The 25,208-nt window shown below is 35.9% G+C and overlaps 1 protein-coding gene across 1 annotated transcript in view; it reads left to right on the top strand.

The window, feature by feature from the left end:
- SYT10 (synaptotagmin 10) overlaps positions 1-25,208 on the top strand; it is a 69,444-nt gene that overhangs the window by 16,726 nt on the left and 27,510 nt on the right. Inside the window, exons 2-3 of the mRNA XM_070619369.1 lie at positions 1,045-1,402; positions 16,456-17,023. Of these exons, the coding sequence (XP_070475470.1) occupies positions 1,045-1,402; positions 16,456-17,023 (926 nt within the window). The remainder of the gene's footprint in view (positions 1-1,044; positions 1,403-16,455; positions 17,024-25,208) is intronic.

Below are 25,208 nucleotides of genomic sequence, written 5' to 3'. Positions count from 1 at the left end.
TTGTCTTATGTTTGTCTCATGATTAGACTTGGATTACGGGTTTAGGGGAGGAAGACCACAGGGGTCAAGTGCCGTTTTCATCACATCATATCAAGGGTACATACCATCAACACGCTTCATCACTGTTGATGTTCCCCTTGAACACTGGGGTGAGGTTTCTCCACTGTAAAGTTACCCCCTTTATACCCCTTTCTGTACTGTACTCTTTGGAACAAAGTTACCATGCGCAGCACACATTTAAGGAGTGGGGAGCTGTGTTCCACCTCCTTGAGGGCAGAGAATCTGCACATTGTTTGGAATTTTTCTGGCTGGGAGATTTTTCCTTCTCTCCCATTTATTTATTTATTCAATCTTATTAACTATTTTACTATATTTTTAAATCATTTTACATTAATTATATATATATTAATTTAGTAATTATTTTGAAATAATATTTTAGAGATACTTAGATAACAAATCATTAACTAATTTTGGACTTTAGAAATTAGAGTCATGCAAGATTATCAGAAAAGACTTATGGAGTTTGAAACTATAGTTGATAGTGTACCCATTTTCTCAGTAAGATGTTACTCTCATTTAGACTATAGAAAGTGGCTTATACAAATATTTGACATTATTCCCTGTTTAGAGAACGAGAAGCTTGCATTTTTAGATCAAAGACGAAGCAAACAGAAGCCTTTCCTATATTTTCAGTTTCTGAGTTTCTTAAGCTTTATGACTTCATGGCACATTGCAAGTTGCCAACCTTAATTTTGGAAACTCTTGGACCCCTCGTAGTGTCCTTGGAAATGATATGCATATGTCATGCTTTTCCTTTATGCAACTGGAAACTTTTCCTGGAGTGGAATTTTTCAAATATCTCCTTTGAGAATTTCCAGTTGTAATTATTAATCTTCCTCCCTACAAAGATAACTTAAAAGTAATTTTTGAAACGCTAAATCAGGAAGCTATTAATAATAATCAAAATGTAAAATTATCTCACATTTCTGCTCTTTTACATACACTACAAGAATTAATATTTCTTTGCATTGTAATTTTTTCCAGATATTTCAGTCAGCTTGTTAGCAGTCGTTGTCAGCTTTTGTGGCCTGGCCTTGTTGGTTGTCTCACTTTTTGTCTTCTGGAAGTTGTGCTGGCCTTGCTGGAAGAGCAAACCCGTGACTCCCAACGTTAGTACCATTCCACAGAGCATGTCAAGTGCTCCTACTGAAGTTTTTGAGACTGAAGAGAAAAAGGAGGTTAAAGAAAATGCAAAGCCAGCACTGAAAGCTCTTGAGCCTGCGATAAAAATCAGCCACACTTCCCCTGATATCCCAGCAGAAGTCCAGAATGCTTTAAAAGAACATTTAATTAAACATGCACGTGTGCAAAGACAAACTACTGAGCCTACGTCTTCATCCCGGTAAGGAAAGATCAAATATATAAAGCTATTGATGTTTGCGTGGTGTGTGTGTGTGTTGTGTGATTTCATAAGGGAGAAAAACTGAGATGGGAAAGCAGAAAAGACAAACAGGAGAAATGGGAAAGATGTAGGAAAGAGATAACTGAATAAAGAGAGAATGAGTAGGACAGAGTAAATGGGGCAAAGAAAGAAATTGAGGACAAAGAAGCCAAATAGGAAGCAGTACCATGAAAGGGGCCTAGTGGGATTTGAGGTCTCAGGAAAATCATCTAACTACAGATTATTATATCGACTCTTTCCCTTGAAGTATCATTGGTTGATAGCTGCTACTTGCAGTCTTTCAATTTAGTTTAATTCAACCAATAAATATCAAGAAAACAACCATTTGCAATGCATCTCATGAAATCTTCTAGAAGTTCACAATCAAAACCAAGTAACAGAGACTAATCTTTAGTCTACAGTTGTTTAGCACCTACACCATAAATATGGAACTGCTGGAAAATGTCATTGCTTATTTGAACTCACATAAACCAAACTCTTCTACTGGGCAGAGTATGATAAGTTCCGCAAGGGCTTTGCTCAATATCATGAGCATACCAAGGAGTATACACGAAAGGAAGGAAGAGGGGAACCTCCTTAAGGAGATATATTTTACTAAGCCTGGAAAAGTCAGCAAAAGTTTGCTTGATTGAAAATAATTTGTTATTTGTATTTCAAATTGTGTTAACTGTAAAGGAAAGGCATTCCTGTGAAGAGTCATTTTTTTCTACTAAGTAGGGTCTTCAGTCATTAAAATGAATGACAACGTGACAATAGCAGTTTTCCTCTGGTTCCCAGAAGTGGCAACAAGTTTCACCCTAGGGCAGGGTAAAATCAGTGGTATTGGGAAGTAAGTGTTGTTTCCTGCTAACTAACTCACTTCCTCATCTTACCTTCCTGCCTCTCTAAATCAAAGGTAACTCCAAAAACTATGCATGGGTCATATTTGCTATTAGGACTAAAAGAATAGTCATATCTTTTATGAAATAAAAAAGGATTGTATCTATAAATAAATCCTCTTATTTCTGAAATAAATTCCAGAGAGATAAGTAAGAATAATTGTTACTTTGGGGATGAGGAACATGGGATAAGAGGATGGATGGAAGTATCTTTTCTGTGTCATACTTTGCTGTGCTATTTAAATTTTATAAGCCAGGTATGCCTCATATTTGGTTATTATTTTGACAAGTTTTCCTGAGCAGTGGCATTTGGGCTATTTAAAATTTTTTATGATTTTTATGTAATATGACTCAATATATGTTAATTTAAATTTATTTATTATGGATATTTAACTATAAAATAATTATCCCATGTGCCACTTTTTTTTATATCTATAGGAAAAAGTGTTTTAAAATTATTTCATGTAGTCACTGGATTATCACTGCAATCATTACAGCAAACTGTGGCCAATGTGATATTTAATAAAGCCTTAAGACACTCAGAGATTTCAGGGTAAAAATATTCCATTAATCTAGAAAACATTTTTAAAATATTAACAACAGCTATGAAAATATATCAGCTTGGCATTTGGAATTATTCAACTCTTTTATTTGATAAGTGCACCCTGCAAAAGGACATTCAATTAATGAAGACAAACTGAGATAAGCTATGAAAATAGCTTAACTTTCTCTGCCAGAATGTTTCCTTGAGGACTCAGAAAAATAAAATATTATCTGTTGAATGTAAAAAGGCTGCTTATCTAGCACAGGAGAATGAAAAAATGCATACTGAGAACACATGTGTGAAGACTTGGTTTTGGATGCAGAATTTGTTTCTAGAAATAATCTACAATAGGAATAAAGACACATCATTCTAGCCCTGGATTTCTCAGTATTTATGTAAAGTTGAATAAATCAGGAAAAACTTTTTCTCTCCACTTAAAAAACCTAAAAATAGCATTGAACTTCTCTCTCTCTTTTTTTTTCTTTTGGTGAGGAAGATTGGCCCTGAGCTAACATCTCTTGCCAAGCTGCCTCTTTTTGCTTGAGGAACATTGTCACTGAGCTAACATCTCTGCCAATCTTCCTATATTTTGTATGTGGGACACTGCCACAGCTTGACAAGTAGTGTGTAGGTCCGTGCCTGGGATCCAAACCCACCAATGCCGGGCTGCCAAAGCAGATTGTGGAACTTAACCACTACCCCACCAGGCTGGCCCCCATATTTCATGTTTTCTAACAGAAAAAGTGGAATACAAATTCGAAGTTTTGCTAGAAGTTGGCATCATTTCATCTCCTTCTTTGAATTTCCTTGTTTACATGAGTGGCTGGGGAAGGAAGAAAAAAAGTATTTCTTAACAGCTTGCAATTTAGCTTGCAGTTTAGTCACTATGCCAGGCACCTTCCTGCTAATTCTCTGCCAACCTGCATGAAGTAAGTATTATTAATTATCTCCATTACTTGTGAGTTAACTGAAGCCCAGAGAGATTAAAAAATTTGCCTAAAATCATGCAGCTGGCTAGAGTTAGAAGTGAAATTTATCCAGATTGATGGAACACATTTTAAGTATTAGAGAGAGCCAGGGGATATAGTTTTTGCAGTCACACATGTTGGTTACAAGTCTGCTGAGGGCAGGTAATTTAGAGGTTGCAGAATGGGGGCATCTTCCTGCTCGTTCTACTCAGTTAGAAATCTGGAATTATATTTGGTTCTTGTGAATGACTAGAGTCATGATTTTAATCTGTTTGGTCTTGGAATGAATTCCTTGAAAAAAACTTGATTATTCCTAGTTCTCAAAAACCCTCATCTACATTAATTACTTCATCATACTAGAAATTACCTTTATATGGAGAGGAAGATGAAATTGCTGAGTTTATTATGCGGTCCACTTGGGCACATAGATCCAGGGTACATTATTATAAATCCGATTATTCTGCTCAAATGCTGACTTTTCACTGAGATGTAGCAAAATCAAACCACACACACACACACCGAATTTAACTTTAATGCTTGGTATCCCCACCCTGTTAGGATAGCCCAGCTCTAGACTGCTGTTGGAACTCCCTTTTATTTGGCTCAGACAATAGATGACAAACCCCATACTCTTTCAAGTTTTATTTGTCTCTGTACTTAAATAACATCCTGATTGGTCCAGAAGTTAATATTTCTGGGAACTGCCACATTTCCTTAAGTTCTCATCTCCCTTTTCAACTACCTGGACATTTGGCCCCACCAGCCTGCCAAACAACCAAACAAGCCAGCAGACATCTTGTATTTCTTCATTACTAACATTCTTCTAGGATCTATCTTGATTGATTGTTCATTCATCCAATAGCCTTATTCAGTAGATATTTACTTATCAGTGTAGTCAGTGTGTTTAGTCTGCAAACTGTAGGCAGCTGGAAGAAAATTTACAACATAATGCAGAGATAAGACATGTAATACCAACTGCAATATAAGGAATTACAAGTGCAAACTGTGAGGGGGAGAATGCAGAATTCAGAGAAGAGAAAAATTATTTCCAGCTGAGGCTAAAGGAAACTAGGAATTCACATAAATGGCCACTGGGAGAAGATGTACATCCCAAATGGAAACATTTTATGTGAAAAGACATAGAACAGGAAATCTTGCTATGAATACAGCTGTAAGTTACCTTGATCAGAAAATAGAGTTCAGTGGAGGAATAATGGAAGCTACAGTCAGCTGGACTTAAAGTATGGAGAGGCCTTGAAATCATGGCCAAGATATTCAAGGTCTGTCCTGTCAAAAATGTTTGCAACAGAAGAGTCACTTGAATAAAGAGCTATGTTGTAAGAACGACAAATTAATTTGCAACAGTTATTTGGCAACAGTTTATAGGACAAGACTGTAGAAAGAGACATCTATTTTGAAACTAAGATAGTAGTTCAGGTATGATAAAAATCAGGAAGTAGGAGACAACAGCAAAAAGGCAGAAACCTGAGAAAAGCTATAAAAGAAGAATCTAAGATCCCTTATAAAAAAAACATTAGGTTACACTTCAGCCATTCCAAGTCTAGTCCAAAGCTCTTAAAAGCTGACATTCAAACTGTTACAGTCTCATATACCAAGCTACCATTAAAGCATTTGGGTCCATACCCTCCCCAACACACGCATATAGCTCTATGCTGCTAAAGAAAATCTGCCGAGGTCACTTCCGTATTGCTCTTGACACCTAGACAAAACACTATAGGAACTCAGAGTTTATTTATTGAATTAAAAAAATCAATAAGTAAATTTAATGACCTCATCTTATCTATCCGAATGGATATTTCATGGGTGCCCACTAGGCGAGTTCCTGGTCTTTTTATCCCCCTTCTGTTGACCTCAGCTCTCAGCCTCAATGCTTTTGCTCATGCTGTTTCCCTTGTGCAGAATAATGACCTCTTTTTTATCTACTAGAAGATATTTAAAGAAAATGCATATGACAGTCTACTTTCTCTGCCCAATTATAAGCTATTATCCTTTATTATTTAAAGACAAGATTACAGTCTAGCAATTAATTATGTATTGTCTTAATAGTGAGCTCGAGCTGTTTGGCAAACTAGATGCTAAGTTCTCAAGAACAAGGCCGTGTAACCTATTTTAGTAATTCCGTCACTCGTCATTTCCATCACTGTGTAGGTGCATAGTAAGCATCAAGTGAATACTTTTGATTGATTGATCATCTCCCCTCTTCACTTTGCTCTTTCAAAGACAGCATCAGGTGGAGAGATAAACTGTGCTCATATTAGAAAGAGGTTAATGATGGTATCCTCCCGGGGATGAGTATGAGGACCAATTTTCTGTGCATTCATTAGTGGTGTAAAAACGAGGTGAATCATAAGTGGCAAAGTAATTTATTGAGGATGAGGCATTGTATAGGCTGGCCACTTTTGGAGAGGATTCTAAGTACCTCCTAAAAAATAGTTAGGAAATCTAATGGCAGATCTAGTTGAACATGAGCAAAAGCAGGAAAATGTACATGCGAGGTAATCGTTGACTCATGTGTGCTGATGGATTTACAATTAGCTATGGTTTCTTAGAAAAGTAACTCCAAATCATCACAGAAAATGTCAGAAAGAACACTCAATGTACACTGTTATAGGAGAAATGAAGAATTATGTAAAAATACCTAATACTGGATTGCATAGTGTTTCTTTAAGATATTTTTTTAATTTAATTAAATTCCTCTCAAAAGATAGCAAAGGTGGCAGTTATCCATTCAGGATACTAAAAGGAATGGAAAGCAAGATGTTACACGTAGGGAGAGTTTTAAAGATGTGTAGCCAGCTCGTATACAAAAAGTAGTGTTTGCCCAGAACAACAGGAGGTCCTGAGGTCTGTCTCCTTGGAATAAAAGTTCATAGAACATGCTGTGCAAGTGCTTGAGGGGTTAAATAATCCCCTGCATGAAGCTTATGTATTTGGTATATACACTAAATTCTTTTCCGAAATGGATGAATCTTTGAACCAAGGTCAGAGAGAAAACTTTGCAAAATAGTTTCACACTTGGAGAGTTTGTTTTCTAGTACTGAGAAATATTATCTCCTCTTTACAAGTACTAATTATAAATTGATTAACTTCCTTCTTCATAATACCAATAATGCCTGGGAAGTTTGATTCTATTAGTCACAGGAATCTTAGGATAAATTTATTTTCATACAAACTCCAACATCCGAATCCCAGCATGTGTTTGTTATGAAATTCTTAAAGAGGTGAATAATACTTAATCTCTGCCATTATAAAGACTACAATCTAGTAAAAGGGCTGAGGGATGGAAGACAGATCTAAGAACAGGTAATTTCAGTACACTATTTGCAGTATGCTCAAGGAGATATGGAGACGCAGGAGAAGAGTCACTCAAGATGGTAGGTGAACAAAGAGGTGGGCTCATGATAGCCAGCAACATACTCCCAAGTCAGGGAAGACCTAAATAACACATTGAGCATAGAAATTTAGAGCTAGAATGCAAAACTAAGATCAAAAGATCTTACAGGGTTCTAGTAGTACTAAATAGAATGTTCTTGGGTTGATTATTTTGACAAATTTATTGAAAGATTTTTTTTTAATATTTAAGGTTTCGTTCTGTATCACTTCTTTTCTTGTAATATAAAATATTATGTCCTCGGAAATTTACATGTAGATCAACAGCACCAAAAAATATTTTCCAACCTAATTACTTCTTATGCATTCCTTCAAATATGTGCTGGATCAAAAGCAATTGCTTATCAGCCCTTGTTATGACTTTTAGACTTTTTTTTTAACATGGGAAAAAGTCAAGGGAAAAATATTTTCAGAATAGTCTAACATTTATTTCTTTAATTTTTGTTAAGGAGCAAGTTGCCTGTAAATTCTTTGAACAGAATAAAGATAAATTACTTAAATGAATTTCGACCATTACATTACACAATTGAGAAAAGAACTAGTTTTTTCCTCCACACAGCTTTTACTATTATTGGATTGTTAGTTAATCATATGGCTAAATTTTTCAGGGAAAGATAATTATTTATTCAACATTATTTATTGAACACTTTTTATGTGTCGGGCATTTTTCTAGACATTTGGTATACATTAGGAACTGAAACTATCAAAAAATCCCCACCTGCATTCTGTGGAGAGGAACCAGACGACGTAACTAAGTAAATTACATGATATACTAGAAGCTAATAAGTTCTATAGAAAATAACAGTGCAAAATAGAAGGATTGGTAGGTCTGAATGTGGGGCAGAGTTGGAATTTTAGTTATGATATTCAGGTTAAAGCTTGCTGAGAAGATAACATTTGAGAGAAAACTTGAAGAGGTGGAAGGGTGAGCCATGAGGGTGTCGAGGGAGAGCTTTCCATGTAGAGAAGGCAGCCACTGCAACGGCCCTGGAGCCAGAACCTGCTTTTTGTGTTCCAACTGCAGCAAGGAGGCCAGAGTGGCTGTAGCAAAGAGAGCAAGGTGGAGAATAGTAGGGGGAAAATCTGAGAGGTATCAGGGGCTAAACCATTTTTGACTTTAACTCTGAGTAACATGGGAAGCCTCTGGAGGGTTTTTAATCAGAGGAGTGGCACGATCTGACTTACATTTTGAAAAGACTACTCTGTCTGTTATTTTGAGAATGAACATTGAGGGAGGCACAAGGATAGAAGCAGAAAGACCACTAAAGGAGGTTATACTCCAGGCCAGAGGTGATGGTGGTTCAGACTCAGGAGATGGTAGTTAATGATGGTGAGAACTGGCTGGATTCAAGATATGCTTTGAAGGTAGAACAAACAGAATATCCTGACAGGTTAGCTGGAGCATATGAGTAAAAAGAGAGGAGTCAAGGATGACTCCAAGGTTTTGGCCTAAGCATCTGGAAAGATCAAGTTGAGATAGATGAGACTGTGAATGGAATGAGTTTAAGAGGTGAGAAGAGGAGATCTGGACCTGTTGTTGTTAAGGTTTCTATTAGAAATCTAAGTGGAGAAGTCGAGTAGGCAAGTGGATAATGACTCTGGAATTCTGGAGAGAATCTGTGTTATATATATAAATTTGGGTTCCACATATAGGTGGTGTCCAAAGCCAGGAGATGATATCATCAAAGAGGTGAGTGTAGATAGGAAAGAGAAAAGCAGAGATGAATCCCTGAGATGCTCTAGCATTAAGACATCAGGAATAGCATGGTAGACTGAGAAGCAGAGACTAGTAAAGCAGGAGGAAAGCCAGGAGGGTATAATCTGGAAGCCAAGAGAAGAGAGTACATAAACAACCAGGAGTGATTAACCGTCAAGTGACTCTGATAAGGTCAGATGGGATGAGGAGCATGGATTGATCTGTGAGCTTAGCAATGTAGGGGAGACATTGTTGACATTTTCAAGAGTGGTTATGCTGGAGTTGGGTATGTGAGAAGCTAATTAGAGTGAGTTTAAATAAAATGGGAGGAGATAAATTGCACAGGAAACATACTGTCCTCAACTCTTTCAAGGAGTTTTGCTGCAAATGTGTTAGAGAAACAGAGCAGTACACAGAGAGGAAGTGGGATGAATAGAAGTTTCCTTTAAGACAGGAGAAATAAGAGTGTGCTCTTACACTGATGGTAATGATCCAGCAAAGAGGAAGGGTTAACAATGCAGGAATCAGGGAGGAGCATGCTTGAAGGTGACATGAGAGAAAATGGGATTTAGTTTATAAGTGGAGGGACTGGCTTTAGAGGGATAGGAGCATGGGTAGTTAACCTAATATCAATCAGGAAGACAAAAATATATGGGTACAGATGCTGACAGGATGGTGATGAGTTGATGGCAGTCTTGGGGAGCTTTCTGCTCTTTGCTTCAATTTGCTTAGTGAAATGGGAAGTAAATTCATTAACTGAGATTGGTAATGAGGAAGAAGGTGATAGAGGTTTGAAGAAAAGTGAGGAGGTGTGAAATAGTCTTGTGAATCCAGGAGACTGAGAGGGAGAATGGATTACTGTGCAGTATTGGGGCTGAGGAATGTGGTCATGAATTGGGCCTGAGGAATGTGGTCATGAATTTAAAGTGAAACAGTGAGAGTTGTTTTATGTTTCTCTCCAGTTGTATGCACTTGCACATGTGCTGGTGTAGAGATGATGGAGAGTTGAATTCAACGAGGCCTGTGGTTTCCCCTGCAACTAAGAAGATGGAGAGCAGCAAGGGAGTTGAGGATGTATGTATGAGAGTGGCTTTAATGATTAACCATGGTTGAGTAAAGAGGGAAATGATTAACCATGGGTAAAGAGGGAAAAATGATCTCAAGGAATTAAGGATTATGAAATGGTGATAGAATCTGTGGATTGGAGGTTCTGGTGAGTTGGAAAGGTTGCCTGAGTTGGAATTTGAAAGAGTCTGAGTTAGAAAGATAAAAGATGTTGATCAGACAGAGGCATGCATGAAGTTGGGGTTGTGGCAAGTTTGAAGTTAATGATGATGACAAAATCTGGCTATGCACATTTTAGTAGTATCTGAGGTAAGTAAAGGACATCATTGGAGGAGAGGAGTTTAAGGAATTTGGAGGACAGTTGGTTGAAAGAAACATGTGCATTGCGAGGAATCGGAACAAAAACATTGTCAGAAAGAGTGTTAGTGAACCAAGAGGTTTAAATAATGAAGACTTTAAAGGAAGTGATTTGGGTATCAGTGGATGACTAACAATAAGTAGTAGTGTAGATATGATGTGTCGATTTGAGCTTCTGGGAGTGGTGCAGTAAGGGTGAATGTTGTGAAATTGGTAATGGATGACAAGAGAAATAGACAAATACTCCACCTCCAGGCCCAGTGAAACAAGGACTGTGGGGGAAATATCAGCCACCATATGAGAAGGGCCCAGAAGTATCCTTGGGGAAGAGCCAAGTTTCCACTGAGCAATAAAGTGAGAAGAACATTCTAAGAAGAGATTCAGGATACAGAGATTCAGAATATAGACATTAGAGAATGAATTATTTTTAAAAATTCATCATGGTATATTATGCAAATCAGTCTGCCTTCAGATTTATAGTGCCTTGCATGGTACATGCTCAGATATTTGTGTACTGAATGAATCACTCTTGTCCTTGTTTCAAATCAAATGGAAGAAAATAGGAAACAAATAAAGATGAAAGCTTTGTTTACCAGAAAATTGATTTAGTCTTCCTATTTGAGCCTCCTTACCTGTGAAACTGGGCTATAACTTTTAATATAGGGTGATAGTTTCTGATACCAATTTCAATTTTAGAACAAGGAGAGATGAATTCCTTTTAAAAATATTGAATAAATCAGTAAAATTCTGCTAAGTGTTTTTTTTGCTATTCCTATCTGATTTCTCAGGCAATATTTAAGGTAAATTTAATAGATGGTGAAGACACTGGTAGGGCGATATAGTTTCCCCCTAAAGGAGAAGAAAACTGCTGGGTGCTTGGAAGTGAGCTACTCAGAGGGTCTCTGTTGTCCAGGGTGGTAGTCTAGGGCACACTTACGCAGGGATGACTTTATGTCACCTGTGCATCCCAAACTCAGCCAACCCAGCTTTGAGATTGTCAGAATCAGAGAGCTCATTATAGCATTTGCCCTTCAGCTCCTTGTGTCCTGAATTCTAATGATAATAACTAATATCAGTATGAAAAATTGTAGGTTTCCAAGTCATCTCTGTAATAGCTCATTTGATCTTCACAACTGTGAAAGAACTGTTTTATAGATGAGGAAAGCAGAGCTCAAACAAGTTAGGTCACTTGCCCAAAGTGGCCCTCAATATGCAGGGAAGCTGGGGCCAATCTGCGGGCTGACCCCAGTCCAGTACTTTTTCCACCTCATCTCGATGTCGTGATCTTCAAGCACTTTCTTCTCAGTGGTGGGAAAAAATTGTCTTATTTTCCAGTGAGATTCCAGGACTCTACCCACACATCAACCACAGTAGCTCTGTGTTCACACGTTCAACTGTGGCCTCTGATTTTGCTTGAAAGAAGGTTCTGTTGGTGATAAATATTTGAAAATCTCTATATGAATACATTTTATTCCTGTGGCATCAAGTAATATGGAGTATTACTCAACTGTTCCAGGTAAGATGGGGAAAGTTTTCCCTTCTCCATCTGGAAGAGTACTGGGTGGTGCCCTTCTAGGTTGGAAGGACAAGAATGGGATCAGTAATAGTCAGGTGGCCTGTACTTTGACTAGTTGGATATTTGTGTGAGACTAAATAGCCATTTATCACTGTCATTCCAAAAGAGAAAAGGAAGAAGGAAAAAAAGCAAGAAGAAAAAGATCTGTGTTGTCATGGCAATAGTTTAACATTGTAATAATTAAAGCTTCTCTTAACTGACGAGCTAAACTGTGACTTAGAATATGCACTATTTACCCTGTAATTAGGGCACTGGCTTACTCAAACAAAACGTTACTACTCTTTGATTCCTCTTAGAAGGGGCTTTACAGCTGCACGATTATATTCAGAGGCATGAGAAAGAAATTACTGATTTTTAGGAGAAGGATAGAAGATTTAAAATTTATTATATTGAAAGGCATAAGTGAGTGGGAAATTATCGAATCAATCTATAAAAAATAAGGAATTAACTTCTCAGGGGATTTTGCTCACAAAAATCAAAAACTGAAAAATCGTTGCATAAGTGAAAGTAATTTTGGCAGAAACATTAGATGATTTAATAAAATATTCTAAATCTCTTAGAAACTTTGAATATATAAACTGGATTATACTAGACACCTTTCATAATTCACAACAACATATGCTACTTGTATTCTTTTCTTTATTCTTCTTCTTTTCATAAATGCTCTCTGACAGTTCTCTGAGTCTAATTTAAAACCCTGATCCTGTATATCTGGCATAAATTCAGCGTCAAAATGCATTTCAGAGTGTTCTCAATGCATGAAAATGGAATTGACCTAGGAAACAGTTCACTTCAAGCTTTAAATTAATATAGATTTTTACATATATCCTCCCTTAGACACAGAAGCTAAAATATTGGGTCAAATTCGGTGTAGTTTTAATTAGCAGCTAATTCCTTCATCTGAGATAAAGTAGTCCTAGTATGTTTCTTTACATAGAAATAGCTTTTTGATTATAAACAAATTTTAACTTAATCATTTTGAAAATATATTGCATAAATTGCCTAGCAAATTTCACTTTGCTACATAGTATTTTCAAAACACATTATTGGTTATAAAATGTACCATAACTGTAGACTTTATAAGAATTCTGTACGTGTCTAATCATAATTTTACTTACAACTTAAGCATCCTTGCTCCCTTTTAATTCCTGGTAACTAGCCAAAGAAGTTAAAAAGATCTCTAAAAATATATTTCAAGCTCTTTCAACCAAGTAAACTTTGGATCTTAGTGGATTATATAATTATGTTATTTATAATGTTTAAGTGGAAAAAGTTGTATAAAAGCATATATAAATAATTTTTAAATATTTTATATGGTTACTTACTGGAATGATTAAACTTGGGAATAATTTAATCAAATATGGCAGAATAGCATGGTGGTAAAGAGTGGAGACACTAGGGGCCGGCCCAGTGGAACAGTGGTTAAGTTCGCACATTCCACTTCAGCGGCCTGGGGTTCGCCAGTTCGGATCCTGGTTGCAGACCTACACACCGCTTGTCAAGCGATGCTGTGGCAGACATCCCACATATAAAGTTAAAGAAGATGGGCAGGGATGTTAGCTCAGGGCCAGTCTTCCTCAGCAAAAAGAGGAGGATTGATGGCAAATGTTAGCTCAGTGCTAATCTTCCTCAAAAAAAAAAAGAAAACGAAAAAGAGTGGAGACACTGGACCCAGACTGCCTTGGTCATACTTCACTTTTAGCGCCTGCCTAGTTATATGACTTTTGAATAAGTTACCTCTTGTGCTTCAGTGTTCTCATTTGTAAAATTGGGAACATAATGGTAAGTATCTCATAGGGTTACATGAGGATCGGGTGAGAAGACGAAGAATTTACAACTGTACCTGCCACATAGTAAGCACTCAATATATTAGCCTTTTCTAGCAAAATCTGAAGAAGAAGGTCACACTTTTAATGTTTTATTGTGAAATTTTCTTCATTTTTTTCCCTGTCTTTTATTATTCTCCTTTTATCTCATTCCAAATTGTCATTGGATATCATTTTCTCCCATTCTCGTTCTTGATGTTCTTTAGCACTAATCTGAGACTGGAATATCATTTTTCCCCAAGCCTTCTCCCTTCTTCCATATAATTCTCTATGACCTCACACTGACAGCCTCTCTTTTGGGTCCTGAGGTTAAGCAGAATGTTAAGGAAGAGATCATCCAAAAATGCCACAGTGTATTTTCCCCTGTGATACTGTTCTGCCACTTCCCCAGGCTCAACCTTTATTTTGATTTGCAATATATAAACTGAACTATGTTGGCTTTTAAAAAGTGTTTGGGAAGTCTGTAAGTAATACAGTAACAGGCAAAGAGTTACTGATGCTTTCACAGCTCATTTTGGTTTGTCTTCCTTATTTGTATAAAAGGAGACTACAGAGAGGCTGAATTACTTTCAGTACAGCTCTAAGCATTTTTTATGGTGTTTAAATAATTGTTCAGTATTTCAATCCATTTACAGAAAGTAAGCCAATTAAATGTAAGAGTGAACTTGGAACACCTAAGATTATAATTCTGATTTTAACAAATTCCACTTTATTAACACACATAATAATGATATCTTGTATTTTTAGACCCACGAAATTATCAAAGAACTGTAGAATGGCAGAGAATCATAGAAATTAAGTGTTAGAAAACACTTAGAGGTCTGGCATCTCATCTGAGGCAGAGTCTTCTTCTTCAGCATCTAACCTTTGTTTCTACACTTCCTGTTTGAGAAGTTCATTACTTCACCACATTAGACAGCTCTAGATATTTCTAAACATTCCCTTATATTAAGCTGAAGTCTATCTATCTATAACTTTTATAACTTTTTATTAACTATGTCATGACAGTCCCTCAGATATTAGAAGACAGCTAGCATTAATCCATCTTTGCTCTTTGCCCCAGCTTCTTCCCCTCCTTTGTAGGTTCAACATCCTCAGTTCCTCTAACTGCTTCTCATATGGTACCATCCCTAGGTATCTATTCTGAATATCACTTCTGGATATTCACTAACTTTTTATACCTCTTACATCAATCTTATATGTGTATCTATAAATCAAGTATTAATTAAGCAATGCCCTCAGTATTACTTAGTGCTGTAAAAGATGTAGACCTGATGTAACAGACACAGAAGTGAGCAAAGAATTTTGAAGTAAGGGCTGGATAGAAATTAATTTTCAGAGAGAGCTGAAAGAAAGAAAAGTCAGCTGAAGGGTAGTGTAGAAAGCAAAGTAGGAGGTGATGAGGATCTGGACTGAGTAGCAATAGAAATGGAGCAGAATGGACAATTATATGAGATGTTTCAAAGCAAACATCACCAGGATTTAGAAAACTGAGTAAATCCTGTGGCTAAAGGAAAGGTGATTCAAAGCATACTGCAGATTTCCAAGCATGAACGGCTGATAAAAATGTTAGAGCTATTGTCAGAGATTGTGGCAGAGATAACTGATTTGAAAGGAAAAGAGACAAACTAATGGCAAAGTTAGGACATCCATTCAGAAGTCTTCCTTGGAGATAGATATAGAAATGTGGGACCAGAAGTTTATGTATCTGAGATATATCTAGGGAACCATCAGATTCAAGATAATAATTATAGTCCAAGAATTGATGATTGGCCTGATGGAGAGACTGAGGAGAGGAAAGATCATAAGACCTAGTACTAAGCCTTGAAGGGACGTTTAAGTTGACAGATCATGCCAGAACTTATAGAGGAAGTGTAAGAGAAGATCTTAATGATGTCACGTATATAAGACACTAGTAAGCTGATATGTCTAATGTTCTGGACATGCTGACTAGATGAATAGTAACAGTGACTTTAGGAAATTGTTTGAATTTTAAAAACCCTATTATTTTGGTCCCAAATTCTAAAATTCTACATTTTTTTTTATCCTTAGGGTTTCTGAACCCACTCCATGTTGAAAAAAGGAAAATGTACTCATTTTGGCTGTCACAACTATATGTTCTTTTTAAAAGTAAATATTCATTTAGTTATCTTAAGTATTGGAAATAATTAACACAGTATAAGAATATGTGGACTTACGTTTTTTATTTTAATGCTGTAGTCACTAAAACATGAAATTCACGAGACCCAAATATCCAGATGAAAAGAAACCAGCCATCTAAATGATTTGTCTACATAATGCTTACATCTAGATATACCCAGATGATTGATAACATTCATACTACTTTGTGGAATATTGAACTTTGTTGGTAGTCATATTTCTTTATAATTGTATTTAATTATGTGTTTAAGATTGAGTGTACAAAATTCCAAAAGCTCATAGAAATGCACATTTGTGTGTTTCAAGTGTTTTTATAATTTTAGGAGAATTTTCCTTTGAATATTGCACTTCTGATTTTTCAAGTGTAGCTCTTTGATTGTGTGTGTGTGTGTGTGTTTGTCTATTGATATAATGATTTCATCACCCCGGGGGGAGGGGACAGCCACTGTATATATAGCATCGTCATGGATATGATCTACCTAAATGATTTTTGTGTATATGTGTGTGTACAGCCACAATTCCTTCAGGAGACACCTACCAAGGCAAATGCAGATTTCCAGTGTTGATTTTAGCACGGGCACAGAACCTGTTTTACAAAGAGGAGAAACAACAACCAGCATTGGCAGGATAAAACCAGAGCTCTACAAACAGAAATCAGTTGACTCTGAGGGCAACACGAAAGAAGACGTCAAAACCTGTGGGAAATTTAACTTTACCCTCCAGTATGATTACGAAAATGAACTTCTAGTTGTTAAAATTATCAAAGCCTTAGATCTCCCTGCTAAAGACTTCACAGGAACTTCAGACCCTTATGTGAAGATGTATCTTCTTCCAGACAGGAAAAAGAAATTTCAGACCCGCGTCCACAGAAAGACTTTAAATCCTCTATTTGATGAAACTTTTCAGTTTCCTGTAGCATACGATCAACTAAGCAACCGAAAACTACATTTCAGTGTATATGATTTTGACAGATTTTCTAGACATGACATGATTGGAGAAGTGATTCTTGACAATTTGTTTGAAGTCTCCGATCTCTCCAGGGAAGCCACAATATGGAAAGATATTCATTGTGCTACCACAGTAAGTAACAATTCCACCAATATATTGCTTTTTCTTTGACCTGAAGTTGTATCTGAAATTAATTATTACCCAGCTTATTGGAGCCTGCAAATGTAGAATTTGATTATGTATGTAATAATAATTCAGACACCTAAGACTATATAGATAGCACTAGAGATTGTAAAATAAAGAACTAACTCTTCTAAGTTACCATAAATGGTCTTTTCTCTTGTGAAATATTTGTCTCTAATCTATTCTCAATACTCAATTTCCTCACAGTTAATATTGACTTTCATTATTTCTGGTCGCTTCATTCTTCAGATCAAACTTAAAATGTATTTTGATGCTATTTGGTAAAGTCCTTGGTTTGGTCTAAAACAACCCATTCCTTCAGAAGTTTTCATGGAATAGGTACAATTACAGTATTTGAAATGCTAAACGATCAAGAAGTGACTGTTTACATCAGAACTTTTCATTTTCATTACAAAATGCTTTTTCTGATTATAAAATAATTTTAATGTTGAAAATTTGGAAAACAGTAAAAAACATAATTAAAATAATCTATAATGCTACCAATTATCTGTAATATCTTGGCATATTGCTTTCTAATTTTTTTCTATGCATATTTTAAAATAATGTCATACTAAATTTAAAATTTTTTCACACTGATTTCCTTTCATGCTATATTTGTTTTGGTGCATGATATGATATTTAAATATATGATCTTGGCCAGCCCAGCGGTGTAGTGGTTAAGTGCGCACGTTCCACTTCGGTGGCCCGGGGTTCGCCTGTTCAGATCCCGGGTGCAGACATGGCACCACTTGGCACACCATGCTGTGGTAGGCGTCCCACATATAAAGTAGAGGAAGATGGGCGTGGATGTTAGCTCAGGCCAAGTCTTCCTCAGCAAAAAGAGGAGGATTGGCAGTAGTTAGCTCAGGACTAATATTCCTCAATAAATAAATAAATAAATAAATATATGATCCATCTACCTAACCATTCCTTATTGTTGGACATTTTAGTTAGGCATAAATTTTGTTATACCAAAAATTATGGGGTATTTTTATTATTTAAGTTTATTTGTCCAGGATAGAAATATAGAAGTGGGATTACAGAACTGGTCTCCTAGGTGAGATTGCTAAATTGTTTTGATTTATTAGTTTTCAAATGGAGGCATTTAATTTTTTACCACCAGGTTGTCTTTATGTATTTACCATCTTTTGTCTAAGTTTTACCAAAATTTATAAGCTTAAAATGTTGAAGTTTTGAATAGAGACAAGGGATTATTTAAAGAATTAGAAAATTGCTTTTTAATTCAAAGTAGCTCCTTTTGTATTTTTACCCTTGTCAATGTTTCACTAATTACAATCAGTTTGAGGAGGTCCTTATATATTCATTATAAATTGTGTCAATAAGTTAATTTAAAAATTTATACCACCAATTTATTGCATTGTGTCATCACAATATGTTCAGTTGTTGGATTTTTATTTCATGGTCTCCATTGTGATATATCTATAAGGGAACAAAGAAGAAATTCTGCAACGGGATCATGTTTTAAAGGCATATTGGGGTTCTTTTGATTTCATATTGTTTTTCAACTTATTACTTATATTCCTAGTGGGAAAAAAATTAGTGAGCAATGAGTTTTACTGTCTTAAAAAATGTGGTATCTTCTATCTTCCACCTTATACCTTCCACGTTATAGAATTCTATAAATGCATGTAATAATTAATTGTTAGGTTATTTCTCTTGATTTCTCAGTCTTGTATTATTTCTTCTTTTATTCATTCCTCAAATATTTGCTGAGCGCCTACTGTGTGTTTTGCATGCTCTCAGTACTAGGGATGCAACAAAAACATTGCTGTGAAAAATTGTTTTGAAGCATGTTCTGTTCATATATTTGGGTTCAGAGATAAGTAACCCTAAGTGAAGTCTAAAAACTAGTATAATTTTCTAGCATATTGACAGTGGATTTTTTTTTATATTCATAAATTTTTGTGTTCCGAATTGGTCCTTCAAAAAAGTAGGAATTCCTGTGGAAACTTCAAATTTTGACTGCTAAAAATATGTACTTGATTTTTGGTAAATATTAATAAGTTCTTCCGTTTTATTTTCAATTCTCCCATGTGCCTGAAGTATTAATTTTCTGTTTCTGCTGTAAAAATTACCACAAATTTAGTGTCTTAAAACAGCAAAAATTTGTCACCTTACAGTTCTGTAGGTAAGAAGTCCAATGTTGGTCTTATTGGACTAAAATCAAGGTGTTGGCAGGCCTGTGTTCCTTTCTGGAGGCTGTAGGGGAGATACATTTCCTTGCCTTTTCCATCTTCTAGAGGCCACAGCATTCCTTGGTTTATATTGGGCCTCAGTGGGTAATCTAGGATAATGTCCTCATCTCAAGGTTTGTGATCTGATTCCCATCTGTGAAGTCCCTTTTGCCATGTAAGTAACATACTCACAGATTCCAGGAATTAAGCCATGGCCATCTTTGGGGGCGCCTTTGTTCTGCCTACCACACCTGTAGATATTTTCATTTCATTATTCTGGATATAAAAAGAAGTAGGCATCACTCATAAGTAGAAGATGAAAACAGCGACAAACAAATACATAGAAACAGAGATTGGATTGGTGGTTACCAGAGGGGAAGCGGGGAAGGAGGAGGGTGAAAGGGGTGATTAGGCACACATGTGTGGTGATGGATTATAATTAGTCTTTGGGTGGTGAACATGATGTAATCTACACAGAATTTGAAATATATTATGATGTACATCTGAAAGTTATATACTGCATATGGCTTTTTTGTTGGGAAGATAGTAATGAAACCTAAATTTCTTGACTCTGGGACCAGAGTTCATAGTACACACTAGTATCATCTTTATGGTTAGTGTAGTATTTAATTAAAACTTCTCTTCAGCTTTTGAAAAATCTTTAAGCAATTTTGTATTTTCAGATTAATGAAAAGAAAATGATGTGGGTTGAAATTTGCTTAAGAAACTTTCTCTTCCTATTCATCTATCTTTAATTTTAAATAATTTCATGTATAAATATAGAGTTTTCTAGAAAGAAGGAGGAAAGGAATAGAAAGAAATGTAGTCATATGTCCTCACTCACCCAAATCCTGTAGAAACCAGCGAAGGTGACCCAGCTATGCAGACATCAACATAAAAGCGTTTATGTAACAGATAAAACATCTATTAGCCATCTTTATATTAGGAGACACTGATGACAAGTAGAGATAAATAACTAGCTAGTTAAGCATAGACCTCGAAAAACTATTCTTATAATTTAAGATTCTCATTTAAAATATTTATGAGTTTTAATGAGTGCCTTTATATATTGCAAATCTCCAGTTTACTTTAACCCAAAATTTAGTGGAAAAAAGAACGTTTTATCAATTTGAAAAGCAATAGTTGATATATCCTTAATTTTTAATGAATCTCTGTAGTGTCATTGTCTACTTTACAGTCATATTGATATAAGTGCCATGGAACTCTTTTTCTTTCTTCAGGCCAGTTATATCTTAATATGGTCGATTTCTATGGAAATCAGAGTTGCTGCTTTTTTGTGATTGTTGTCTTTAGTTGTTTGAGGTGTCTCATTCCAACAAATTTTTGTCATAGAGTCTCTGTCACATTTTTTCATATGTCCAAAGGCCCGTCGAAGGCCTTATTCAAAAAGTCTTCCTAGGCCAGTTTTGTAAATGAAATGGATTTTTTTTTCTATTATTTGATTTCTATCACTTTTTTCCAGCGTTTGGTTCAAATAGCTTCAGTTTGATTACATAAATATTTCCTGAGAACTTTCTAGTACAAAGTTTATACTTCATTCTAAAGTGGAAAGAAAGACTAGTAAGATACAAGCTTTAGTCAAGAACTTTAGTCTAATGGAAGAAACGAGTAAACAAGGAAATAAAGAATATGCCAGCATATAAGTAATACTATATAATATTTTCCTGATAACCTCCACAAATGTAGTCTTGTCTTCACATACACATACTTTTTCACACTTTTTGGTACAAATTGTATTTCATATAAAATAGTATTTGCAATCATCTTTGGATAGTGATAGAATTCTGAAAAGAGGATTTGGATGTTTCTTGAGAAAACAGCATGAGGAAAAAGGAGATAAATCAAAACTAGAATGTTTTTAGGGGAAAAGAGTAGACTTGTGAATGGGAATATGACATGAAGAAGAGACTAACGGAAATCCAAAGCAGAATGTTATATTTAAACTACAATCAGTAGGACCTTTAATGCTGTAGAGGTTTATATTTATTTTGTCTTTATCGGAAAAGTGAAACTACTGGAGCTATTATCTCATATGACAATTTAGTTTGTACAGTGGATAGGAGTGGGGAATTGGAAAATGTACGGGGCCAGGTAGGGGTCTAACACAGGAGTCTAGAGATAAAGTCTGATAGAAGCTGGTAGCAATGGGAATTTGAAGGAGCTAATTTTTCAGTGTATAGCACAAGTTAATATGTAAAATAAATCAGAAATATTTTAAATTTATTGTCAAAAATCTTATCAGGTTGAAACAAGAACTACATATTTTGCATTCAGAATTTTATTATTAATAAATTATATCTATACAAAAAGGATTAATATTTTTATCAGGAATTAGCAAGCTTTTTAAAAACTTGAGCTTGAATGACAAGGGAAACAATAAAGATGTGTCTTTATTCTGTGCAAAAAATATTTTCCCTTAAGAAATCATCCAACTATATATCAGAAATATTGCAAGCCAGTCACCTCTTGCACTAACATAGAAATATCTCCAGCGTAGGGAGAGTTCACACTGAAAAGCACTGTGTACCCGATGCCACTATTTCTGTAATGGGAAGGAGAAATATATTTTCATTCGTATACATACCAAAAAAGTCTATGGAAGGACACACAAGAATTTAATATTAGTAGTTACCTATTAGCAACAATGGTAGAAACAGGATGACTATGGAAAAGGAGTGATTTGCAACATATTACTCTATATACATTTTATTTCTAAACCGTACATGTATATTATTCAAATTTTAATTAACTTTTTTAAAAAGTCAATCATTATAAAGACTAAAATATTTTCAATATTAATGTAGTTTTCTCATGCTCTTTCAAGAGGCCATTGAAAGTATAAGTAGATAAAGAGACGCTTTCCTTTTTTTGAACAAAACCAACTTCATTTTGCATGCTTATTTATTTACTCATCTATTCAATGAACATTTTTTCAGCACTAACCATGTTCTAGACACTTAGGAATTCTCACAGGAAAGGAGAGGGTGTGTGCATAACCACACTGACCAGGTTTACAACTATAAAGTGCTTGAATCTATTATTTTCTAAGGACCTGTCAAGTATTATTTGAAAGAGTAAGCCTTGACATGACAAATACAAAGAAACTGTTGTGTTCATTGTACCAACCATGCAGAAGGATCGTGTACATGTACTGAATGTACTAAGCTGAGCTTTGGTTTGAAGTAATGTATTTCATTACACATTACTAAAATTTCTTTAAATGTTTAAAAGAATTTTCAATTTGTTTTCTTATTCCTAGTAATATATTTTTAATTATACCCCCAACCGTCCTGGATCTATCCCAGGATCGGAAAAATACTGTATTTATTTGCATTTAGCTATCAATGAATTCTCTTCTAAAGTTTGTTAACTATGGAATAATGTGTTAGCGAATTACATTTTAAAGAGTGGCAAAATTCCAATCTCAATATAAGAAAAAAGATGTGGTGGAAGATGGGGCAGTAGGGAATAAACCTTTTTGGACAAGGACTGTCTTGCTAGATCTCCTGGGATGCAGCAGTGACAGCAGTGTTGTCACCATAGGCCTGCAGACTGGGGCAGTGAACCCACATCTGCTCTTCTTTTAGCCCTCCTAATTTTCTGTTTCATCTCTGCAGTAAACTTGACCCTGGAGTGTCACAGATATCACATGTGCTAATCGGCTGCCATTAACTCAAATGATGCAAATAAATTCCATGAACCTCCCCGTAAGGTCTTTTGGTCATTTTGCAAGAATTGATAGAAAACATGTATGTTGCAATATAAAATTAAATTAAAATTAAGTTGAAAATAGTAGAGTCTGTCATGGGCTATCACAAGGCTCTGAACATTCCCAAAGCATGATGCTTCTTGGCCTTAACACCTGCCCAACTTTTAACAGCAGACTGTTAAAAGGACCTTTGTCACATAAATATTTGGTATTCAATAAATCACCATGGTTTATTGCATAATTTTTATGGTTAAATCACATCTATGTACATTTAAAGGACAAAGCTTCAGTGTCTAATCAGTCTATTTTGATCACCTTTGCACTTCATGTGAAAGATTGCAGGTAAATTGCCTTTAAAATAGCCCACAGCAATGATTGCATTGGCCTTTTGTTAGCAGTTTACACAGTAGGTTCTTGCAATATTGATTACGGCATTCTGTTTCACAAAATAAGAAATCAAAGTTGATGCATATCTAAAACTTAAATGTGTGCCACCAGTTTTAGACTTAATTCAACACAGATGCCACACTCTTTTAATAAAGACAGAATTGTTGGGTAAACATAGTATGATATTTTGATTCATTGAAAAACTATCACTCAAAAATCATTACTCAAAGCAGCCACTTGAGGAATGTCTACCAACCGTATTTTAATCATAATATTTGGGATGTTTGAAAATCAAGATGATTTTTTGCCTAAATTCATTGATTCATTGCACCCACATAATTTCTGATTTAAATTCCTACACTGTTGTACAGATTATAATTGGCATCTAGCTTCTCTGTCATCCCTGAGTCTCTCTCTGTTTCTGTCTCTGTCTGTCTTTGTCTCTCTGTCTCTCTGTCTCTCTCTCTTTCTGGCTATAGTTCAAAGACAGTGTAGCCTAATCACTAAAGAACTTAACAAACTAACAGGGTTTACATTTCTTCTGTGTCACTTATCTGTATAGCTTTCAGCAAGTTACTAAGTCTCTCTAAGCCTTAATTATGTCACGTTTAAAATGTAAAATGAAGATTATGAGAAGGGGAACCATAGTTTGTTGAATAGACTAAGTAAGATAAGTGCATAGCACAGAGATAGCTGTTTGTAAATGCTCGATATATGTTAGCTGCCAAGAAGTTTTAGCAGAATGATATCATCAGGATATGGTTTTGGTTGTTGTTGATGTAGCTTACATATTAAATAAGAATAAAGATCTTGGTGTTAAAAATGGCTGTGTCTTGGGGCCGGCCCTGTGGCACAGTGGTTAAGTGCACACATTCTGCTTCGGTGGCCCGGGGTTCACCAGTTCAGATCCCGGGTGTAGACATGGCACCTCTTGGCAAGCCATGCTATGGTAGGCATCCCCCATATAAAGCAGAGGAAGATGGACACGGATGTTAGCTCAGGGCCAGTCTTCCTCAGCAAAAAGAGGAGGCTTGCCTGCAGATGTTAGCTCAGGGCTAATCTTCCTCAAAAAAAAGAAAGGGCTATGTCCTGTTATTATGGTAGGAGATAGTTTTAGGGAGGATGTTTTTCTATTTAGGTTGGAAAGTTTTGTGTGAGAGATGATTTAAATCTTTTTAGTTACTGTATGCTATGATTCCGTGAGTAGATACTACTTTTTCTTTTTATGACGTGTGTATGCGTAATGTCACCGAGCACGCCCTTCATCTCCCATTTGACTTGACTTTTCCCTCTCCGCTGGGCAGATCCTCCTCTTTGTTCCCTCACCAACCTGTACATATACTTATAAAGTGCATCTTACAAAACTTCAGGAGCTAAAGGTGCTGGATATCTTCTGTGTGTTCTTTTGGTTCACTCTCCACTATTCTCCACCCTGTTTGATGCATCAAGAGGCTGGCCTATTTGTTCACACACTCTCTACTCTCTGCGTTCTGGCAAGAGATGTTAGGGCAGGAGGAGGATGACATTTGGATATATATTCTCTTTAGATCTTTCTCTGCAAGATTGCCTCAGGCTGGCTGTGTCCTTCACCTGAGGGTACAGTCCTCTCAAAGCAGGCTTTTCTTCTTGACGCTTTCCTTCTGAATCCAGGTAACTATCCACCATCTCTTGCCTTTTTAGACCTAGAGGTCTTACAGCCTCTGGTCCATCTCTCGTGGTTTTCCTACTCCCTGCTTACATCTCTGTAGATAGTTCCTTGATTAAGCCCTCTGGAATTACTCTAATTCGTGTGTGCCATCTGTTTCCTTCTGGATCCTTCACT

The sequence above is a fragment of the Equus przewalskii genome, chromosome 5 (genome assembly GCF_037783145.1).
Source record: "Equus przewalskii isolate Varuska chromosome 5, EquPr2, whole genome shotgun sequence".
NCBI lineage: Eukaryota > Metazoa > Chordata > Mammalia > Perissodactyla > Equidae > Equus > Equus przewalskii.
This window is presented reverse-complemented; position numbering and strand designations above follow the sequence as displayed.